Below are 22,685 nucleotides of genomic sequence, written 5' to 3'. Positions count from 1 at the left end.
TTTCCACAGCTGTCTGTGAGGAGCCTCTGGGGCATACCCCAGCCAGGCCTGGTCTAGCCACCTCCACACTTCACAGCCCAGCCGTACCCCACAGGGTGCCCCAGTTCTGAAAACGCCAGGGGCTTGCAGAGGTGACTGGGGACTCAAAGATGTCATGTTCTATGAGAAACTATGGATGCTCCCATGTCCCCACGCATCTGGCCCGCCCTGGCCAGCCCCTGTACCCCGTCCTTCAAATCTGGCCCACCCTGGCCCCCCTGTACCCCGTCCTTCGCATCTGGCCCGCCCCGGCCCCCCTGTACCCCGTCCTTCGCATCTGGCCCGCCCCGGCCCCCCTGTACCCCGTCCTTCGCATCTGGCCCACCCCGGGCCCCCCTGTACCCCGTCCTTCACATCTGGCCCGCCCCGGCCCCCCCATACCCCGTCCTTCGCATCTGGCCCACCCCAGCCCCCCTGAACCCCGTCCTTGCTTCCTGCTGCTCCCTGTGGGGCAGGGCCCTACCTACGCCCCTTCAACCGGGACCAGCCCCTCGGAGGGTCTGCGCTGGGCTGGGGGAGACCACAGAGCCTGCACAGGGGCAGGGGTCCCTGGCCCAGGGCAGGTGGGGCAGGTGCCAGTCAGGCCCAGTCCAGGGAGACTGCTTACTACTCTCAGGCTGGTTCTACATGGGAGCCAAGCTGGCAGGGGAGGCACCAACTCCAGGATCTGCTTTGTCACCGACCTTCCGGGCACTGGTTCTCACCCAGGAGCCTGCTTGCAACTGCCATGGAAAGAGCCGGCAGCTCTCGGCCAAAGCCGCCGCAGCCTCCCCTCAGCTCCCCGCCCAGTCCCTGCTCTAACGGGCCAAGAGGTGGGAGCCACTTAGCCCGCTCCAAAGCAAGGACGGGGAGAAGAGCTAGGCGTGGCATGTGGGGACCCCCAACCCTAAGCCCACACACGACAGCGGGGAGCCGTCTGCTACAAGCCAGGGACTCTCATGACACCCTCAGGGGCTGGCACATTACACAGTTCCTTGCAAGAGACACTGAGGTTAAGAGAGCACATCCCAATCCCAGCATTTCGGGAGGCGAGGCAGGTGGATCGTCTGAGGTCAGGAGTTCAAGACCAGCCTAGCCAACATGGTGAAACCCCCACCTCTATTAAAAAAAAATACAAAAATTAGCCGGGCGTGGTGGCAGGTGCCTGTAATCCCAGCTACTCAGGAAGCTAAGGCAGGAGAATCGCTTGAACCTAGGAGGCAGAGGTTGCAGTGAGCCGAGATTGCAGCACTGCAGTCCATCCTGGGCAACAGAGAGAGACTCCATCTCAAAAAAAAAAAAAAAAAGAAAGAAAGAAGGTCAGGCAGGGTGGCTCACACCTATAACCCCAGCACTTTGGAAAGCTGAGGCAGGAGGACTGCTTGAGTCCAGGAGTTTTCAACCAGCCTGAGCAACACAGTTAGACTCTGTCTCTACAAAAAAAATGTTTAGGGAGGCTGAGGCAGGCAGATCACGAGGTCAGGAGATTGAGACCATCCTGGCTAACACGGTGAAACCCCGTCTCTACTAAAAATACAAAAAATTAGTCAGGCATGGTGGTGGGTGCCTGTAGTCCCAGCTACTTGGGAGGTTGAGGCAGGAGAATGGCGTGAACCTGGGAGGTGGAGCTTGCAGTGAGCCAGGATTGTGCCACAGCAGCCTGGGTGACAGAGCGAGATTCCATCTCAAAAAAAAAAAAAATTTAATTATTCAGGCATGGTGTTGTGTGCCTTAGTCCCAGCTACTCAGGAGTCTGAGGTGGAGGCTGCAGCGAGCCATGATCATGCTACTGCACTCCAGCCTGAGCAACAGAGTAAGACCCTGTCTCAAAAAATAAAAAGAAAGAAAAAACAAGAAGGAGAACAACAACAACAGAGCCTCAAGGAACTATGGAACCGTAATATCAGCATCATCAGAGTTCCAGAAAAAAAGGAGAATGAAGGCAGGACTGAAAAAGTACTCAAAGACGTAATAACCAAGAACTCCCCAAATTTGGTAAGAGAAATAAACCTACAGATTCAAGAAGCTGAGAGGACCCCAAACAGGATCAACTCAAAGATAATCAAAATAAGATGCATCACAGTCAAATTCCCAAGAACTAAAAACAAAAATTATTGAGCATCAGAGAAACATAATACCTTATCTATTTGGAAAAGCAACTCAGCGGACAGAAGATTACTCATCATAAACCATGAGGGTCAGAAGGAAAGTTGCACAGTATTTTCAGATGCTGAAAGAAAAGACTTGTCAACCCAGATATCTATACCCAGCAAAATACCTTTGGGGAATGGCGGGGAAATCAGGTCATTCTCAGGCGAATAAATACGAACAGAATTTGTCACCAGCAGACCTATCCGGAAAGAATAATTAAAGGAATTTATCTAAACAGAAAGAACATGATTTTTATTTTAATTGTTGACCATTAGGAAGAAAGAAAAATGCAAAGAGTAAACATATGGGTAAATAAAATTTCATTTGAAACCCCGTCTGTACTAAAAATAGAAAAATTAGCTGGGCATGGTGGTGGGCACCTGTAATCCCAGCGACTCAGGAGGCTGAGGCAGGAGAATCGCTTGAACCCAGGAGGCAGAGGTTGCAGTGAGCCAAGATCAACTGCAAAAATATAAATACTACTAATAATAAGATAAAATGATAAAAACACAAAATAAAATACACAGATTTGAATTAAATTGAAAATACAACATATTAAAATGTTTAATATACAGCTAAAGTAGTGCTAAGAAGAAAACTTTTTGTTTTTGCTTTTATTTTTTGAGACAGAGTCTCACTCTGTCACTCAGGTTGAAGTGCAATGGCGCGATCTCAGCTCACCGCAACCTCTACCTTCCAGGTTCAGGTGATTCTCCTGCCTCAGCCTCCTGAGCTGGGATTACAGGCACCTGTCACCATGACTGGCTAATTTTTGTATCTTTAGTAGAGACAGGGTTTCACCATGTTAGCCAGGCTGGTCTTGAACTCCTGACCTCAGGTGATCCACCTGCCTTGGCCTCCCAAAGTTCTGGGAGTACAAGCATGAGCCACCGCACCGGGTCTAAGAAGCAAATTTATAGTATTATATGTATACGTTAGAAAAAACCAAAAACTGCAATCACTAGTCTAAGCTCTTGCCACAAGAACAGAGAAGATGAAGAGTAAAATAAACTCAAATCAAACAGAATGAAGGAAGTAATAAAATAAGAGCAGAAATAAATGAAATAGTAAGCAAAAAAGAGAAAATCAACCAAAAAAAAAGAGAGCTGCTTCTTTGGAAAAAAACTGACATAACTGACAAATTTCCAGCAAGACTGACCAGAAAGAAAAAGCCACACACACACACAAGAACAAAAGGAGAAAACAAAAACTACCAATATAAGAAATGAAACGAGCTATTAGAAACCCTACAGACATCAAAAGGACAACGAAGGAACACTGTGAACAGCTCTACACACATAAATTCAACGAGTTGGACTAAATGGACCACTTCCTCAGAAAACGCAAACTCACACAACTGACCCAACGTGACACAGATCGTTTGAACATCCACATAACTCTTAAGGAAAGTGAATGTGTAACACAAAAGCTCCCAAAAGGAAATCTCCAGGGCCACCTGGATCCACTGCAGATTTTTCAACAAACATTTTAACTCCATTTTCACACAACAGCTTTTAGAAAATAGAAGAGGGAGAGCATTTCTAAATTCATTTTATGAAGCTTGCATCACCCTGACATCAAAACAAGACAAAGACGGTACCAAAAAAAACCACAGACCAATAGCCTTCATGAATACATACGCAAAAATCTTCAACAAGATGTTAGCAAATAGACTTCAGCAATATCAAAAGAATTGTACACCACAACCATGTCTATTCCAGGGAGGTACCCCTAGTTCAATACTCAAAAAAATCAACCATTTGTAAGACACCGTATTAACATCCTAAAGAAGAAAAATCACGGCCGGGCACGGTGGCTCAAGCCTGTAATCCCAGCACTTTGGGAGGCCGAGACGGGCGGATCACGAGGTCAGGAGATCGAGACCATCCTGGCTAACACAGTGAAACCCCGTCTCTACTACAAAAATACAAAAAACTAGCCGGGCGTGGTGGCGGCGCCTGTAGTCCCAGCTACTAGGGAGGCTGAGGCAGGAGAATCACTTGAACCCAGGAGGCGGAGCTTGCAGTGAGCTGAGATCGCGCCACTGCACTCCAGCCTGGGCGACAGAGCAAGACTCCATCTCAAGAAAAAAAGAAAAAAAAAAAAAAAACGAAAAAATCACATGAACATACCAATGCAAAAACAGCATTTGATAAAATCTAACAGTCATTTGCTACAATAGTGCCTGGAAAACTGGAACAGAGGGAAACTGCCTCTACTTAATGAAGAGCGGCTACAAAACCCCACAGCTAACATCATTCTCAATGGCCGAAGTCTGAAACGTTTCCCTCCTCAAATCAGGAACAAAGCAACAAGGACCCTCTCACCACCTTCACACAGTACTGCAAGTTCTCATAAGTGCAATAAGGTAAGAAGAAAAGGCATTCAGATTGGAAGAAAAGAAATAAAGCTGTTCCTCTGTGTAGATGACATGTTTGCCCACATAGGAGATTCCAGAGAATCCCCAAAGAAATTGTCCCAGAACTACTACTAGGTTAGTTTAGCAAGGTTGCAGGATACATGATAAACATACAGAAATCTAGGCTGGGCGCGGTGGCTCACACCTGTAATCCCAGCACTTTGGGAGGCCAAGGCAGGCGGATCACGAGGCCAGGAGTTTGAGACCAGCCGGGCCATTATGGTGAAACCCTGTCCTACTAAAAACACAAAAATAGCCGGGCGTTGTGGCGGGCGCCTGTAATCCCAGCTACTTGGCAGGCTGAGGCAGGAGAATTGCTTGAACCTGGGAGGCAGAGGTTGTATTGAGCCAGAGATCATGCCATTGCACTCCAACGTGGGTGACAGAGACTCCGACTCAAAAAAAAAAAAAAAAAAAAAAAGAAATCTATGGTTTTTCTATATACTAGCAATGAACATACGATACCAAAATTTAAAATACAATACCATCTATAATCACACAAAACAAAAGAAATACTTAGATGTAAATGTAACAAAACATGTACAGGACTTGTATCCTTAAAACTGTAAAATGCCAATGAAAGCAATCGAAGATCTGCATAAATGGAGAAATATACCATGTTCCTAGACTGGAAGACTTAACGTAGTAAAAATGTTCACAAACTAACATACAGGTTTTATACAATTCCTACCAAGATTTTTGGTATATATTGACCAGATTATTCTAAAACGTATATGAAAGGCAAAGTACCTAGAATGGCTAAAATAATTTGAAAGAAAAAGAATAAGTTGGGAGGAGTAAGTCTACCCAGTTTCAAGGCTTATTACATAACTATAGTGATCAGGACTGTGTGGTACGAGGGACAGACACACAGATCAATGGAACGGAATAAAGAACCCAGAAATAGATCCAGACAAGCATGCCCAGTTGATTTTTTATAAAGGCACAAAAGCAATTTAATGGAAGAAATGCAGCCCTTTCAACAAATGGTGCTGGTGCAACTGGACACCCACAGGCAAAAAACAAAGCAAACTCCGCAACCTAAACCTCACAGCTGGTACATGTGAGATGTAAAATGACAAAGCTTTTAGAAAAAGAGAATCGCAGGAGAAATATTCACACGCTAGGGCTGGCAAAGAGTTCACACCACAAGCCTAATCCACAAAAGGAAAAACGGACAAATCGGACTTCATCAAAATTTAAAAGTTTTGCTCTGCAAAGTCTCTGTTAAGAAAATGGGAGAAAAAAGCTACAGAGTAGGAAAGGTACCTGAAAAACCACATATCTAGCAATAGACTAATATCAAACAATCCAACTGGAATATGAGCAAAATATATGAAGATATATTTCAACTAAAAGGATATGCAGGGCTGGGCGCGGTGGCTCACACCTGTAATCCCAGCACTTTGGGAGGCCGAGGTGGGTGGATCACGAGGTCAGGAGATCGAGACCATCCTAGCTAACATGGTGAAACCCCATCTCTACTAAAAACATTAAAAAAAATTTAGCCAGGCGTGGTGGCGGGCACCTGTAGTCCCAGCTACTTGGGAGGCTGAGGCAGGAGAATGGTGTGAACCCAGGAGGCGTAGCTTGCAGTGAGCAGAGCGAGACTCCGTCTGAAAATAAAATAAAATAAAAGGATATGCAGATCGCAGAGAACCACATGAAAAGAGGTCCAACATCACTGGCCATGGAAATGCAAATCAAAGCCACAGTGATCACCACATGTCTATCAGAATAGCCAAAAAAATTAAAAAAAAAAATTAAAAAATACAGAGACAACCCCCCGTGCTGGCGAGGCTGTGGAGAAACGGGACATCCACTCTGGATGAGTTTGGCAGTTTCTTAAAAAACTAAAAATGTGACCACAGCATGGCCTAATGATTGTACTCTTGGTCATTTATCCCAGAGAAGTGAGAAGTCACGTTTACACAAAAACCTGTACATGAATGTGTATACAGCTTTGTTCATAGTATTTCATGAAGCAAATGAGTGAAAAAGGCCAATCCGAAGGTGTGACTTCACTTATCTAAGATCATCACAATGACAAAATTATACAAATGCACAGATTAGTGGTTGCCAGAGAGTAAAGAGGGGTGAGGTAGGAGGAAGGCAGGTGCAGCCATAGAAGGGCAGCATAAGGGCCCCTCCTGGGACGGGCTGTTCTGCGCCCTGACTGTGTCAATCTCAGCACCTAGTCATGACACTGGGCCTGCTATTAGAGTTTGCTAAGAGGTTTCCTTTGGGTGAACCGCGTAAAGGGTACACTGCTCTCTCTATACCATTTATTACAACTACCTATTATGAATCTATAATTAGCTCAAAATAAAACCTTTATTTTATTTTATTTGAGACGGAGTCTCGCTCTGTTGCCCAGGCTGGAGTGCAGTGGCCGGATCTCAGCTCACTGCAAGCTCCACCTCCCGGGTTCAAGTGATTCTCCTGCCTCAGCCTCCCGAGTAGCTGGGACTACAGGCACACACCACCTCGCCCGGCTAATTCTTTTGTATTTTTAGTAGAGATGGAGCTTCACCATGTTGGTCAGGCTAGTCTCGAACTGCTGACCTCGTGATCCGCCCACCTCAGCCTCCCAAAGTGCTGGCCAAAGTGCTGGGATTACAGGCACGAGCCACCACTACCGGGCTATTTTTTTTTAAAGCGGGGGTGGGTGTTAATATCAGCATCTAGCTCTTGGAGTTACAAAATTATTGTATTAAAACAGCAGCCAGCACATAAGAAACCTCACAAAAGAGTCAGCTTAAAAAAAAAGGGCCAGCTTTTATTTTTTCTTTTACCTTTTCATGTCTGAGGAACTGTGCTGCCCACGTCCTAGCAGCTGTGCACTGGGCCTTCACCCACACGCCCACAGTCCCAGGCTGTGGACCCCGGCAAGTCCGTGGAGTAAAGGCACCTCCTGGGAGGGTGGGGGGCCTTTGCCCTCCTGGAAAGAGCCCCTCACTGGAGATGGCACAGAGCCCAGCACAGGCGAGACACGCAGTGCCATGGCGGCCCCTCTGTGTGTCCCTGTATCTGTGTGCCTGGGCGTTGCAGGCCTGCCAGGCTCTGGGAGCCCACGCACCTCCGATGCACGCCAATGGAAACACGGCGGCCGCCCCACCTGTTGCTCCTGGTCTCTCATCTCTCCCTGTCTGCCTGCAGCGTCAAATGCCACCCAACATTGAGTAGGCCCGTGATGGGAACAGGGACACCATTCACTCCCCACACACTGTACTCCCAGAGCAAGGCTCTGAGACAGCAGGTGCTGGGGTGGGGCCGACAGGCAGAGCAGGAGGTGGCGCTCAGGAGCCCCCATCCTTGGACGGTGGACAGGAGGCTGCCCTCTGCCAGGGGATGTCCCTCCTGCCTGCAGTCTCACAGTGCCCCTCCTCCTCACCTGGTCCTACCCTTGGCCATTCGGGGTGCCTGTGGTCCAGTGCAGCTGTGTTATCAGGCCCAGAGGCTGACAACAGAGAAGCGTGAGAAAGGACCCACCGTCAGAGGAAAGGGGGAGAGCTATGCCAGATTCTACAAACATCAAACCATCTAACCATTTCGCACAATGCACCAGCAACAGCAGTGCCCGCATGGCCACAATGGACCCCGCAGGCCCAGCTCTGCATCCCACCTGCCCCGGGCTCTCGGGTCCATAGGGTCAGCACCGCCCACCACGAGAAGGCAGTCATCTGCCAGCCAGGAGGAGGGGCCTCGCCAGAAACCAACCCTGCCAACACCCTGATCTTGGGCCTCCAGCCTCCAGGACTGAGAAGGAAACATCTGTTGTTGCAGTGCCCGGCTGTGCTGCTTTGCTCCAGCCTCCCCACCAGACCAGTGTCCAGTCCTTCAACAGAATGAGCCTGTCAGTAGAGGCTGGGCTTTGAGGTGAGCCAGCGGGGAAACCTCTCGGGGAGAGAGGAGGGCAAAGAGAGGCCAGTCTGGTGGGGAAGAAGCGGTGGGAGGGGAGAAGACACAGAGGCTGCACACAGAGTGAAGGGGGACCAAGGTGCAGGGCCCTCTTCACCAGGCTTCTGTGCTGTCAGGGGAGACAGGGAGGGTGGCATTGGCCAGAAGGCCCTGCCCAGCCCTGGAGAAAGGAGCTCACAGCAGGTCGTGGAGAGGGCGGGGACTGGGTGGGGGGTGCTACCATGTGACCTGCTAGGAATGAATCTGCATGAGCGTCCGTCTGTTTGGCCGGAGTAGAGATGCTTCGGCACGGGTGGGGCTGCACACAAGCACGCAGGGTGGAGGCCCCTCCACTCTACAGGCCCACAGCCAGCACGTGCCTTCTCACCTCTTCTAGTCCAGGGCCGGAGAAGTCATTAGCAGCCATTCTCACCTCAGTGTGAACCTGCAGCTCTGGACTCCAGTGTGGAGGAGGAGGAGGGGGCAGGGAGGGGTGTCCACCCCCACGTGCCCACAGGGGCAGGGCTCCCACCCTCCCAGGGTATGAACTTGAACCCCTTTGACCTCTGTGGGTGCATCTGCACAGAATACAGGTCCCCTGCCCCCCAGCCACCGCACCACATCAGCCTAGCCATCCTCGCCAGCCGCCACAGGCCTGGGACGCCCCTGGGCACCGGAACGCAGCAGCCCCCGGGAGCACCTGGGGCCTGAGCCTGGACAGGAGGCCACAGATGGCTTGGAACAGGCCAACCCCCAGGAGGGGTGGCTCTTCTACAGCCAGCATGGCACTGCCCGCCCAGCCTCCCAGATCCAGAGGTATCTGCTCCAGAGGGAGTGGGGGGCTCCAGGGACTTCTCCCAAACGAGATGAAAACACGGGTTTTCATGTGAAAGCTCCTTCTTCTTAAATATTGACAACAAGTTCAGAGCCCATCTCAGATCCCTGGCTATGCTCCTTCGGCCCACCAGCCACAGACCCAAAATTTGAAGCAGCCATGGGCCCTGAGAGCCCAACCTGCCTGGCCACGCACAGGCCGGCCACGGTCCCAGGAGTGGGTGTGTGCCCCCGCCACCACACAGCTGTGTCCCTCCCTTCTGTCCCCCACCCACAGCCAGAGATGGACGCATCAGCACGGAGAGAGACAAGCATGGCCAGTCCCAGGCCCACAGGCAGCCCTGCCCACCTACCCCATCCCTTCTGCTCTGTCCCCTCAGAACTGGGTCCTGGACTGAGACTCCCTGAACTGTGACCTTCAAGGCTTCTCAGCTCACCCCAGCCTCACAGCCCTCAGCCCTGCTGCTCGCTGTCCCCACCACCACTCTCCCTGGACCCCAACCCCTCCAACTGCTGGGGCAGGAAATCAAGCCTCCAACTGACCCTCCTGGTGGGACCCCTGAAGAGAAAGGCACATAAGGGGGACTCTGCACACCTGCAGCACCGCCCACCGCTGGAGCCTGGCCTGCAGTCACTGTCGAGAGGAGAGGCTTGGAGCACAGAGTGGATCCTGGGGCACAGGGACTTTGCCATTGGCAGAACATGCACCCTGGGGGGCAGGGCCCTGGCTCCATCATGCCCAGCAAGTACCTGGCCCATATCAGGGACAAATGAATAAAGAACAGACCACCTGGTCCAATCCCCACTTGCCTCAGGACAGCAGCCCAGACCCCCATGAATGACAAGAGTCCTTCTCTGGGTTGAGCTGAAACCTCCCTATCTCCCACCCACGTCCCCCGTCCCCCTGGGAAAGTCTGCGGTATCCAAGGGCAGCCCTGGGCCTGGGCTCCTTCTGCTCTCCGGGATCCACAGTGAAAGATTTGCAGAGAGGCCAACCCTCCCTCGGGTCTGCTGTGCCAGGCGGGCGGGCATATGAGAGACCCCAGTTGTCTGCAACGCTGGCCCGATGCCCCGTCCAGTGAGCCAGCCCTGCGCTGCTTCTATCCAGGAATCTCTGGATTTGGGCTCCTCAGGCAGCATAGCACACACGGAGATGCGGAGACCCCAGAGAAGACCCCACAGGACTGGAGCCTGAGGCCAGGGTCAGCCTCCCAAGCACAGCACAGCCAAGCCCCAGGTCTCACGCCCAGGCAGTGGACCCCCACCCCACACAGAATCAGGAGACCCTGGGGGTTCCCAGTGGGCCCAGTTCTGCCCCCCAGTCAGGAGAGTGTTAAGAACCCTGAAATGCAGGAAGGAGGCAGAGAGGGAGGGGGGAGACACAGAGAAAGAGAGCGGGGGCGTAGGCCAGGCCCCCATAAAGACCCAGCCTGGGGCGTGTGCTGAAGAGGCGGGCAGGATCCCACCCTGCCAGAGCAGCACCTCCTCGGGCTGTTACATCCCCAGCATGGCCGCCAGCCTGTCCCCAGGGATGCGGAGGCTGTTACATCCCCAGCATGGCCGCCAGCCTGTACCCAGGGACGCGGAGGCCCGACGGGAGGCCACTGTCAGGAAGGGGCACCAGAGCTTGGTCACAGGGTCCTAGATCAGCAGGCACCTCCCGCCGCCCTGCCTGGTCCTCACAGCCACACCACGTGGACTGCACGTGGGCCAGGGCCCTGCATTGTGGGGTGGGGCACTGACACCACAGTACGAGGGGGGCTGTGGAGCCCGTGGCCAGGCAATGCCTGGAGTGACCCCAGCCCCAGAACACGGGGGCTCCCCCTGCTTTCCAGAGACTTGTCAGAACTCCACTGGTTCCAGCCACACTAGGGGTAAGAGAGAGAGGATCAGGGCCTTCAAAGGCCATTTTCAGCCTCAGGTAGGGAAGCGGAGAGGACGTCTGGCAAACCCCAGCCCGACGCGGCACTGGAGGTTGGGGTGCTGCACCTCCCACAGGGCTGCAGTCCAAGGACCCCAGGCTGAAGCAGAGCCTGTGGCAGAAGGCTGTCCATCACAGCACGGACACGCCCAGCTCAGTCCATGCTCCGTGTCCTGGCCACTCGGGCTCAGTGTCTCTTGTCACCTGTGTTCAGACACAGTGTCAAGTCGCCTTGTGGGAAGGCAGCGTCCCTGGGCCACACACTTGCACGTGGGCCGCTGCTCCCCTGGGTGGACCCTCCTTGCCCGTGGGGACCCTCGTGGGGCCCTGAGCTGGGCCTGGCTCTCCCAGTGACCCCGAAGTGCCTGCCATCATCTGAATCGGCCTGAGTCCACAAAGCCCAAAAGAACAGGAGGCCACAGTGGTTGCCCAGGAAGCTGAGGGTCAGCCGTGCCCCAGCCCCTGAGCTCCGCTGACCAGACTCCCTCCTGGTGCAGCAGCCGCACTCCCACACCCTCTCTTCAACCCACAGGAGGCTGGGTCCGGGGAGGAGGCTGGGCTCTAATTACACGTCCTGGAACGAAATCCCAGTTTAATTTAGACTAAAACAAGAAGCTGTGGTTGGAAAGTTCCCCAGGAGAGCCACCTGCCTGCGCCAGGACATGTTTCTCTGATGTCCCCAAGGACCATGAAGCAAAGCACCAGGCTACAGCCACGACAGGGGTGGGGACGCCCAGGGCTTTGGGGTTCTGAGGGCCCTGACTTGTCACCCTGCCCATGTCCCTGACCCCCAGGTGGAACCAGCCCCACAGGGCCAGACGCTGTGACAGGGGCTTCCTGAGGGGCCTGGGAGGGCAGAGGCAGTGATGTGGGGACTGGACTGGGAGCATGGACATGTCTGAGACTGGCTGGGGCATGGAAGGGTAAAGGCACCTGCACTGATGGATGACGGACTCTGGAGGCTCCATGGGGCTTCCCTTGGGCTCTGCCTTCTCTGGGCGTCAGAGCCCACCTGCCCCGTTCTCCAGCGCCACTCCCTGGTCCAAGCCCTCACCACTCCCACCTGGATCACGGCTTCCGGCTCCCACTCTCCTTCCCTGCCATCTACACTGCGCCCCCAGCACCCATCACGAGTCAATCGGGCCACACCTATACTCAGAGCCCTCCAACACCCAAGCCAAGGCCACCCCTGCCCCCGCCACCCTCACAGCCTCTCCCCTGCTGGAGCTACTCCCCAGGGGCCACTCAACCCCAGTGGAAGGACACAGCACACCCCAGCTCCCTGCAACACTCACGGCCTGCCTCGCTCGGGAAGACGCAGCCTCTGAGAGGGCAGGAACGGCCTGTTTTGTGCACTACTGTGTCCCCAGCAACTGGAACAGGGATGAGGAGGTAGTAGCTGCGCTCGACAAGCCCCTTCCTAAGGAATGAGTGAATGGATGACAAGGGACGAGGAAGGGGTGGATGGGGGGCGGGGCAGGAGGAGTGAGAGGCTGGGGCAGTGCATGGAGGGGCTTCCAGTCCACGCACTCACTCACTGCTCCCTCTCCCTCTGTCTCACTTCTTTGCACCCCACCTTGGCTGACGGACGTGCTTCTAAATTCAGTGGAAACTCAGACACAGTGAGAGAACTTCCACGCCACCCTTCCTGCACCTGCTGGCCTATGCAGATGCACAGGCCTGCACTCCCGGAGGTCCTGGACTCCGCTTCCCTCATGGCTCCAGGGCTGTCCCCTTTCTGTCCACATTGTCCGCTTGTCCTTCCCTCCTGGACTATGCACGTGGCATGGACGGGCTGTAAACCCCCAACTTCATAAAACTCTCCTGGCCTCCATCTCCCTCCTGCCTCTGCCCCATCACTCTGCCTCACTTTGCTGTAAAACTCTCTAAAAGACAAGCATTGCCCATAGGTGCCCCCCACAGCCCCTTTCCTCCCATTCCCAGCAAGCCCTCGACCCCACCACGTGGCTGGACCAGCTCCTACCTCAGACCCACGGGGCGCAGTGCACAGCCTTGGGTCCTCTCGTGGCCTCTGAAGAGCAGAGCATGCTCTTCCTTCCCAGAACACCGTCTACAGCCAGGCTCACCTCCGCTGCTCCACCAACCTCACCACCAGCTGCCACTCGTAAGTCCAGGTGCCCTGGTCTCCATCAGAGGGCAGCTCTTCCTCCCCACTCCCCATTCCCTGGGGATCCTAGGTGGTCTCAAGCTCTGAAGATGACTGGGACACTCGTGTCCCTCGAATCGCCACCTCCAGCCACACCTCTTCCCAGGCTGCTAGATGGCTCACCCCTCACGCCCTCCAGTCCTTCCTCTGACGACCCTACGCAAAGTGGCACCCCCAGGCCTGCACCCTGCATGCTTTATCCCATTTCATATGTGAGAAAAAAAGCACGGAACGCATCACCATCCACTCATCCGTCCACCCGCTGACTGCTCTCTGGTGCACGCCTACGCTGCTGAGCACCACGCCAGGCTGCAGAGAACCCAGGCCCAGCAAGCATCTTGTCCCCAGAACACGGCCCAGCGGGCAGAGGTTCAGCTGTCTTCGTTCACTCCTGAGTCCTCAGCACCTGGCAGAGGCTCCATGAACACTGAATGAATGATGAACGGGTGGAGGGAGGGCCAGTAGCAGGGCAGCCCACCTGGCTGGACAGACACAGGGCCAGAGAGCTGAGCAGAAGGCAGGATGGTGGACGGGGCATGGACAGGAGGGCAAACAGAGGCAGGGAAGAGGCGGCCTTCCCACCTCCTCCCCGCGACCTGAGGTCCTTAAGAGCTGCGTCCTGGCACTCAGCGGGACTCTTGCTGGGGTGAACTGCTGGAGCACCCATGTCAGCCACCACCGGGCCCTGTCCTCACCGCAGGCCCACTCTGTGTGGGGAGCCGGCTCAGCCCCGACCCCACCCATGTAGCATGGTGTTCTTGGAAGCCAGGAGGGAAGCCTCACTCCTGGGCCCAGAATCTCTCTTGGCAAATGGTCCACTCAGACGACCACTGGAGATGGCCAGGAGCCAGGAGCCCTCCTGGAAATGAGGCAGAGTCCTGTGGCAGGGACCCAGCCACTGTGTCCTCACCCCAGCCCAAGCAAGTCAGAGGAGTTCCAGATGGCCACGCACGGGCTGACTCAGTCAGGAGCACGGCTGGCAACTGAGGGCCTGAAGGCCCTGGGCACACACAAAGGCAGGAAGCCGCCAACAGCCCTCACAGGCCTAGAGGTTTCTCAGAAGCACCCACTGATCCTCACAGTACCCCCAGGCTGGGACCCCAGCCCAGGCCCCACAGCTGCTCCCCAGGACAGCAGGGGCCCGGCAGCATTAGAGCCAACTACAGCCGCCCCCAGCCCAGACACACACATGCAGGCTCACGGAGGGCGCCCCCAAGTCTTGAGAGAGAAGCAAAGCGGAGACAAGGGGGCAGAGCGCCCACCTTCCCTCCCAGGTGAGAACAGAGGCTCAGAGCCTCCCCAGGCCGCAGAAGGCATGGACCCAGGGCCTCCTCCACAGCTCCACACCAGCCTCAGGAGCAGAGCGGCCCCAGCTGGCCTCTGAGGGTGCTCAAGGCTTTGCCAAGCAACAGGCCAGGGTGTCTGCCTCTCCCTCCAGCCCTCTGAGCACCAATTAAATAAATTCTAATTAAAAACAACAAACTAACGAGAAATACCACCCACTACTCACAGGCCCTTGGCTCAGAGGGATGAGGTGAGGGCTCCTCCCTGGGCTCCCCATGGACCATCACTCACCCCACAGCGGACCCAGCCCCCTCTACACACAGATGCACACACAGGGGCTCACGTGTCCCCAGGTGCCCCACACGGGAGCAGCAAAGTGGCTCCCCCCGTGACTTGGAGCCAGCATGTAGCCCCGTGAGACACAGATCACCTCCCACCCGGGGTTCCCCGCACAACCCAGGCTGCCTGGAGGGAAGATGTGTGGAGGCGGAGGAACCTGGAAGCCAACGCAGCAACGCCCAGGCCCTGCTGCAGACACAGGAGAGCGGAGACGCACCCAGGCACAGGGAAAGAGGAGCGGCAGGAAGAACAGGAGGGAGAGGCAGAGAGACACCAAGAGGGCCAGAGACAAGAGAGTGTGGAGAGGAGACAAAGGGCTAGACAGGCAGACTGGGAGGAGGACGGAGGGGGAGGGAGGCGAGGGAGGGAGAGAGGCCGAGAGAAACAGAGGAGGGAGCGGGGAAGAGGAGGGGGAGGAGAGGGGAAGGAGGAGCAGCCCTGGACCCAGTCTATGTGGGCTGGGAGATCCAGGGGTCCTGCCCAGGGCTTGCTGTAACTTCTCCTGCCTCCTCTCCTGGCCCTCAAGGGCTGACACACTCAGCACCGTGGACAGCGCCCCATGGGGCCGGGTCCTGCCGCCTCTACCCAGCTCCCCGCTGGCCCACACCCCCCAACACTGCTTACACCCCAACAATTCATTACTTCAGCAGAGGCTCGCTGTCCCCTCCCAGGTGCCCGCCCCAAGTGAGGCTCCAGGGATCCCCTGAAAAAAATAAGACACCATTGTCCTCAGGGACTTGGGTCCACAGGGAGGGAGAGAGGTAAACAGCTAGTGACTCCTGGGCTGCCTCTGGGAGTGCCCACTGGATGGGGGAGCACCCAGTCCTCTGAGGGGCCGCACTCTCCACCAGCCACCTCCCACCCCAGCCCCCAACGGGCATTGCTAGTAGAACCACAGACCCCCACGGGCCTTCCATAAATTCTACCCCAGGGCCATGCTGCAGAAAGCCATAGAAGGCACCTCAGGGCTGCTGCGCCCAGCGCATTACAGACAGCTCTAGGGGCCTGAGCCTTCCGTGCAACCCCCACAAGCCCAGTTCTGTAAACACTGCCCTCACCCAGCAGGGGCCAGCCCCAGGCTTAGGAGCAGGCAGAGCAGATGGGGGCAGCACCCCAGGATCCAGGCAGGCAATGCAAGGCTCCCTCTGAGGGCCTCACCCAAGAGTCCAGAGGCCGTGTAGCTGACTGCTTCTTCCTCACACACACAGAGCCTTGAAGGCATGAGCCCCAGACTCGAGGACTCCACAGCCACCTCCCTCCTCTGACACCAGCCCAAACACCCCTCCATCTACCCTCCTGTGCACCAGGCATCTTGGGGCAGTCACTGGGTGAGAATGGGGCTCTGGAAGGAGAGCTCTCGACTGCTATGGGGCCTGCTCCCTCCTCTTCCATCTGGGCTCTGGGCCTCAGAACCATAAGGCTCAGGAAAGAGCAGACAGCAGTCCCTGGCCCAGCACAGAGCCTCTGACACTGAAGTGCTAACAGGCTCTGTGGGGCCAACTCCCCAAGCACTCACTCCCCAGCCACCACTCTCCACACCAGAGCCACAGCCCAGCCCAGCCTTCCACCTGCCAGTCAGAGAAGCAGGAAACAGGACTCACAGTGCCCACTGCACAGGTTGGGAAGCTGACACCCTGGAGGGTGGGGTGCAGAGCACTGGACCTAAGCTCCCATCCGGGCCCCTTAAGTCCACTTTCTAGATGTCCTGGTTATTTTGGGAATCGTAAGCTATTGTTAGGGAAAGTGGTTGAGGAGAAGCTGCTGAAGCACCTTCCCGGCCCTAGGAACTGTGAAAGCACTTAGTACACACAGCCTCATCCCAGGCAGCACAAGGGCTCTGCGCGAGGTGGACACCACAGGTAAGTGTCTCGGGCAGGAACAGAATTCAAAACGCCAAGTGCCTCTCCCAGACCACAGGCTTGCGTCAGGCTGGAAGTCCAGCCCTCCTCCTCCCTAGGAAGCTCCTCACCTGGGCAGCAAAGCCACCTCTAGCAGGCGCCATGCTGGCTCAGGCCAGCCGTGGAAGCTGGTGGCCCCTGGCCTGTGGGCTCTGCAAGCCAGCGCCTTCTGGGGACAGGTCACTGTGATCCTCCCTTCAGTGAGCAATACAGCACTGGCACCTCTGGGAGAAGCACCCCCATCCCACACAGGATGGCAAACAGACTGCCTCACATTCATTCATCTCCAGGAGGGCTGTGGGGGGACCCCAGTGAGGAGACTGCAGCCACCCCAGCCCCACGGCGCAAATGAGCTTCAGACAGCAGACAGCACATGCCCGGGCCGCACACGCTGGGCCTCCCGGCCTCAGCTTGCCTACCCTGTGAGGACGACCACAAAGTCCATGACGTTCCAGCCGTTCCGCAGGTAAGAGCCCTTGTGGAAGACAAAGCCCAGAGCGATGATTTTGATTCCTGCCTCGAAGCAAAAGATCCCGATGAAATAGGGCTCCGTGTCGTCCTAGGAGAAGTAGAGAACAGCGGTCACCCCTGGCCCCCACCCGGTGCAGCAGCAGGCAGAGACGGTTGGTGAGGACCCCACCCCACCGTGTGCAGGCCACAGCCATTGTGAGGGTCTGACCCTCCTCACCTTGCCCCCAACACCCTGCAGATTCTCCAAGGCGCCATTCCCATCACTGAGCCTGCTTGCCGTCTGCACCTGTCCCCTAATGGGATGCACCACTGTTTACAGCAACAACACCCCAGTGATGCCTGCGGGCCCCCGGTGCCTCCCACCCTGGCATCTCAGCTTCTGCCCACATCACAGTGGGGCCCCAACCTCCCTGCTGGCACCATGCAGTGGGCCTTGCTTCAGGGAAGACAGTGATGTAACAGCACTACTTGTGGGTGCTTATCAAGTAGTTTTTCCTGTATTAACTAGGGTGACCCTTTAATACCCCAGGAGGTCATCCCCATTCTAACATGAGGGAAACAGAGGCACAGAGATGCCCAGGAGCCAGGCAGAGGCCACAGCAGCCTCTGGGTGGGAGCCCGCACAAGGCTGCCTGGATACAGCTCAGGCTTTCTTGAACTCAGTCCAGCCCTGTTATGCATTCAACATGTACCCGGGTAACCAGAGCACACACATCTCGGCAGAAAACAACAGAAACAGAGAAGCACAACCTCGGCCCTGAGGGTGCTGGGCGATGACCACCACATCTGTGAGGACCCTGGAGGGAGCGAGCCACAGTCCAGGCCTGAGGCTGGGAGCCACCCTGGGCTCAGATCACAGGAAGCGTCCCAGAGGGCGTGGCGCCTGCAGACAAGGCTTCCACAGCTCGATTTTGAGAAAGGGACCCAGGTGGAGGGAACAGAGCAGACAAAGGAATGAAGACAGCTGATCCTAGAAAGATCCCTTTCCCGCACCCCAGGCTGAGCTCCAGCCAACAGTTACTGAGCACGAGCGCGCAGAGCCAGGCCCTTCCAGTGCCTAGCAGGGAGCAGCAAACAGGGCGGAGACAGGGTTGTGTGGAGCTTGGGGAGACCCCAAAGACTTCTCGTGAGCACATGGGTGGGGCTGGCAGGGAAAGGCCCTGTGCAAGGCAAGCCCGGGGAGCTGGGCTGAGGGAGCTGCACGTGCAGGGTTGGTATGGGGGTGTCGGACACCTGCACTCTGGGGCTGCTGCCTTAGGAAGCAGGTGAAGGGGTGGGGAGAGGAGGTCAGTGTCAAGGGCCTCCCCTGAGGGTTCGCCTTCAGGACTGTGGAGGTCACAGGAGGAAGCAGCTGCTGGGCTGCCAGGCGAGGTGAGTGCCACCAGTTCCACAGCCTGTGCCTTCCTCCCCAGGAAGCCAGGCTCTCCAGGGCTCTCCTGCATCTGACTCCCACCTTACTCAGCCCGGGCTCCTCCCGTCCTGTGGTGTAGCTGGCCCAAGGCTTGGCTGGCAGTGCCTGGTGGAAGCTACCAGCACCCAGGGGTCCATCATGACCCGTGCTGACTCGCCCATGCTCTTCCTGGCCTCGAGGCTTCTGGCCTGGTTTATTTACAAGGGACCCCTTTTCCCAAGGGGTGGGGTTGCTGACCATCTACCCAGGGGAATGGTGGGGCCCCAGCAGACAGAGATCTTCACAGCAAACTTCCTGGTGGAAAACAGAACAGGCCGATGCCTAGGAAGGACCAGCCAGCCCCCTCGGCTGGGAAGGAGGCCCCAGCCCAAGCCCTCTCCTCACAGCTCTGCCCTGCCCAGCCCATGGTTGATAGCTGGCTTAGGTGGGAGGGATGGGTGTGCAGACAGCTTGGTGTTGCACTGCAAGCTGGGGCCTGGTTCCAGGTAGCTCCAGAGTCGATGCGGGGGTGGGAAACAGCCCCGAGAGGCAGGGAACCCGGGAGGCCTCGCCCAGAGCCAGGCTGGCAGACAACTGAGGGGCTACCCCTGCACCACCCAGCCTCAGCCTGCTCCGTGGGCAGCAGCACAGCCTCCCCTCCATCCCAAGGGATGCCTTTGGGACTAGGCTGGGCCTGCACATGGGACTAGGGCTTGTCAAGAGCTCCCCAGACCTCTAGGCTGGCCCAGGGCGGGCCCGTTCTGCAGTTTTCCCAACAGGTTAGCTCGCCAGCCCTAGAAGTGTCCTCCCCAACCCATGACCACAAGGCAAACCCTCCCACACCTGCGAGGCAGGAACTTGCAAGGCCAGACACCCACTGCCTGGCCTGCCCTAGGTCTGTGTCCCTCTGACCCTGGCCCTGCCCTGCTTCCTGTGGCTTGGCATTCAAGGCTCTCTGGCTATTTCCTCTCACGCTCAGCCTCTTCTCCGGCCTCTAGAAAGCAAGGGGCCCCACCAGGCTCCTGCCCAAGTCCCCCAGAGGGACCATGACTCACGCCTGCCTCATGGCGCGGCTGGGCTGTCCACACTCCTCCCCCACACCCTGCCCTAACCCAGACCACTGGGTGTTCCAGACGGTGCTCCATGAAGACCTCACCTCGGCCACCCACCACTCACCTTCTCCTGGTGCCTCACCTCCAGGGCAGGCTCCCTGTCTCCCTTCCGCACTCCTGGGCCTGCGGTGGCCCAGGTTCAAAGGGAGTTCCGTTTCAGGGCTAAAGTCTGAATAGCCTTTGTCTCAGGATGCTAGTGGGGGCGGAAGCCAGGCTCAATGGAAGAGGGAGCAGCTCCTGACACCCCAGAGAGGCCGTCTCCTGGACGTCTATGGCCCCGCAATCCCTGGGTCTACACTTGCTCTGCCTTCTGCCCTCCTGGAGTCTCCAGTCTTTAGGCGCACTCGGAACCCAGACAAGGGGCCAGGCATCGGGGAAGAGCAGGCTCTGGGGGATGTGCTCTGACCTCAGAAACAGTGCTCACCTCCAAAATGCTGCCCTTCCTCTGACCCAGCCCCTCCAGAGACCCCACAGGGCTGGCCTTCCACCCCACCTCCTGTTGAGCCACGGAGACCTTGCCCTGGCACCCCGACTCACGTAGACTTTACGCTCCAATGGGGCTACCACAGGGGCCACTTGGTGGAATCTAGGGATGGGTAAAAATGATTCGGAATGTCTGAGAAGGAATGCTACCCACAGGATGGTGAGGCCTCCTGGAGAAGGGGTTCCAAGCAGGCTCGCACAAGACAACCTGGAGGAAGAGGCTCAGGGTTCCCACATCTAGGCCAAAGCCCATCTCAGCCCAGCAGGGCACACGCGGTGCTCAGAGCTGACCTTCCCGAAGACATGAATGCCCCTTCCCCACTCCAACTTTAGAACATGGGTTCCTGGATCAAAGTCTAGCGCTGAAAGCCAGGACAGCCATTGAGGTGCAGGGGTAGCTCGTGGCACAGGGCAGACTGGCCCAGGGCTAACGTGGCCATGCCCAGGGCTGAGCCGGTGACCCCAGCTGCCCTGGCCCTCGAGGAAGATGTTATCTGCCAGGCCTACCTTTTCCTTCAGCAGAGACGGGCACTGCCCAGACGACCCTGCCCGAGGAAACTGTGCTCAGGCACAGACCCTAAGGGAGAGTGGAGTCGCGGCCTCCCCACCACCCTGCCCTCAGGCCCAGCCCGGCACTCACCAGCCGCTCGGACATGGGCGTTTTGTCCCCATCAGGGAGGTGCTGCTCCAGAGCCAGCACGATGCAGTTGGCGATGATGGTGGCCAGGATCATGTACTCGAACGGAGTGCGTGGGTTAAGGACTGGCCGGGAGGCGCAGCAGGGAGGGAGACACGAGGCCGAGGCCAGCAGCGCCCAGTGCAGCAGCCACCACCAGGCCGTCTCCGGAGGGGCTGAGACAGCTGGGTCCGGAGCACCCCTCCTGGCAGACGCGGCCTGGTCTCCCTCACTCCCTGCCCCCATCCCTAGGGGCGGCCGCGAGGCGGGGCCTCAGCAGTCTGGGCCGCCAGCCCCTGGGCACACCCGGGCGGCCGTCAGCACCGCGGACAGCGCCTCCGGCCCGGCTCCGCCCGACTCCAGCGCCCAGAGGGGAGGGGGCCGAGCGCCCCCAGGCGAGGCTGGAGGGAGACCCCGCGCAGGCGCACGCCGCTCCCTCCAGACACGCAGCCACATGTACCTACACGGGCACGTGAACATGCATGTAGCCCGCATCGCGAGCGCACGCACGCGCAACGCCGGGCTCCGGCTCAGCCCGCACACGCAGGCACCTGCAGGCAGGCGCGCGCACGGCCGCGTCCCCACGGCGCTCGCACCTGCACGGACGCGGCTTCGCCCTCGGTGCCCTCCAGGCTGGCCGCGCGCTGTGCACCGACCAGGCTCCCCAGGACCCGGCGTGCGGAGGGACGAGTCCGGGGCAGAGGGGCTCCGCCCCGCGCCCGCCGCACTCACGGAAACGCTCCCGCACCCGCCGCTCCGAGGGGCCCCGGGGCGCTCCGCCCCCTCCTCGCCAGTCTCCCGGCGCCTCCCCAGGTCGCGCCCTCCCGGCCACCGGGAAGATGGCCCCGGCCCCGGCCCCCGCCCAGCCCCGCCCGGCCCCGCCTGGAAGGATATGGCCACTCGGTGATGCGCTTCGCGTATTTGCGGACGACGTTGTCCTCGCTGAAGACGAAGAGCGAGCGGTTGACGGTGAAGCAGTTCTGCTTGACCGGGATGGGGTTGTACAGCGCCATGGTCCGCGCGCGCTGCGCGATCGATTGCTTGTAGAGGACCCGCTGGCCGGGCTGCAGCCCCCCGGGGCCCGGGCCCCCCGCCCCGCCGGCCCCGCCGCCCCGGGCCCGCTCCCCGCCGCCGGGGCCCCCATAGCGGCCGCCCAGCTCGTCCCCGAAGCGGACCATGGCTCCCGGGCCCCGCGTGCATCCCCGGCCCAGCGGCCCCGGCAGGGAGGGCGCGGGGCGCGCCAGGCGCTCAGAGCGGAGCAGCCGCGGAGCCGCCCGGACCGCAGCGGACCTCGCCCGGCCCCGCTGCCGCCGCCGCCGCCTCACCCGACTCCGCGGCCCCGCGCCACGCCCTATAAGGGGCCGGTCACGTGGCGGCGCCCGGCCAATCCGCACCGGCCCCGCCCACCCGGCCGCGCCGGCCCCGCCCCGCGGCCGCCCCCGCCCCGCCCCGGCCCCTCCTGCTGCGCCTCCCGCGCCGCGAGCCTCCCACCCCGGGGCTGGGCCGGGCCCAGGAGCGGACGAGCCTGCGGGTCCTCGACGGCCGCTCAGCGCCAGCCCGGGCGGTCCCCGGAGCGCGCTCTGCCGGCCCCACCGCCCCTGGTCGCCCTCGGTCAAACTCGG

The 22,685-nt window shown here is 57.8% G+C and overlaps 1 protein-coding gene across 11 annotated transcripts in view; it reads right to left on the bottom strand.

Moving 5' to 3' along the window:
- The window catches only part of LOC105472007 (calcium voltage-gated channel subunit alpha1 B), a 253,579-nt gene extending 231,225 nt beyond the window's left edge, over positions 1-22,354 (bottom strand). For 6 of the 11 annotated variants that reach the window (XM_071078713.1, XM_071078714.1, XM_071078711.1 and 3 more), the window contains exons 1-3: positions 21,959-22,354; positions 21,028-21,134; positions 17,351-17,490 (exon numbers count right to left, since the gene is read on the bottom strand). In XM_071078713.1, the coding sequence (XP_070934814.1) occupies positions 17,351-17,490; positions 21,028-21,134; positions 21,959-22,241 (530 nt within the window). In that variant the 5' untranslated portion in view covers positions 22,242-22,354. The remainder of the gene's footprint in view (positions 1-17,350; positions 17,491-21,027; positions 21,135-21,958) is intronic. The other 5 variants (XM_071078715.1, XM_071078717.1, XM_071078716.1 and 2 more) reach the window with 1 other exon arrangement.
- Positions 22,355-22,685: the final 331 nt, after the last annotated feature.

The sequence above is a fragment of the Macaca nemestrina genome, chromosome 14 (genome assembly GCF_043159975.1).
Source record: "Macaca nemestrina isolate mMacNem1 chromosome 14, mMacNem.hap1, whole genome shotgun sequence".
Classification (NCBI taxonomy): Eukaryota; Metazoa; Chordata; class Mammalia; order Primates; family Cercopithecidae; genus Macaca; species Macaca nemestrina.
Note: the sequence above shows the minus strand (reverse complement) of the source record. Positions and strands in the feature narration are given on the sequence as shown.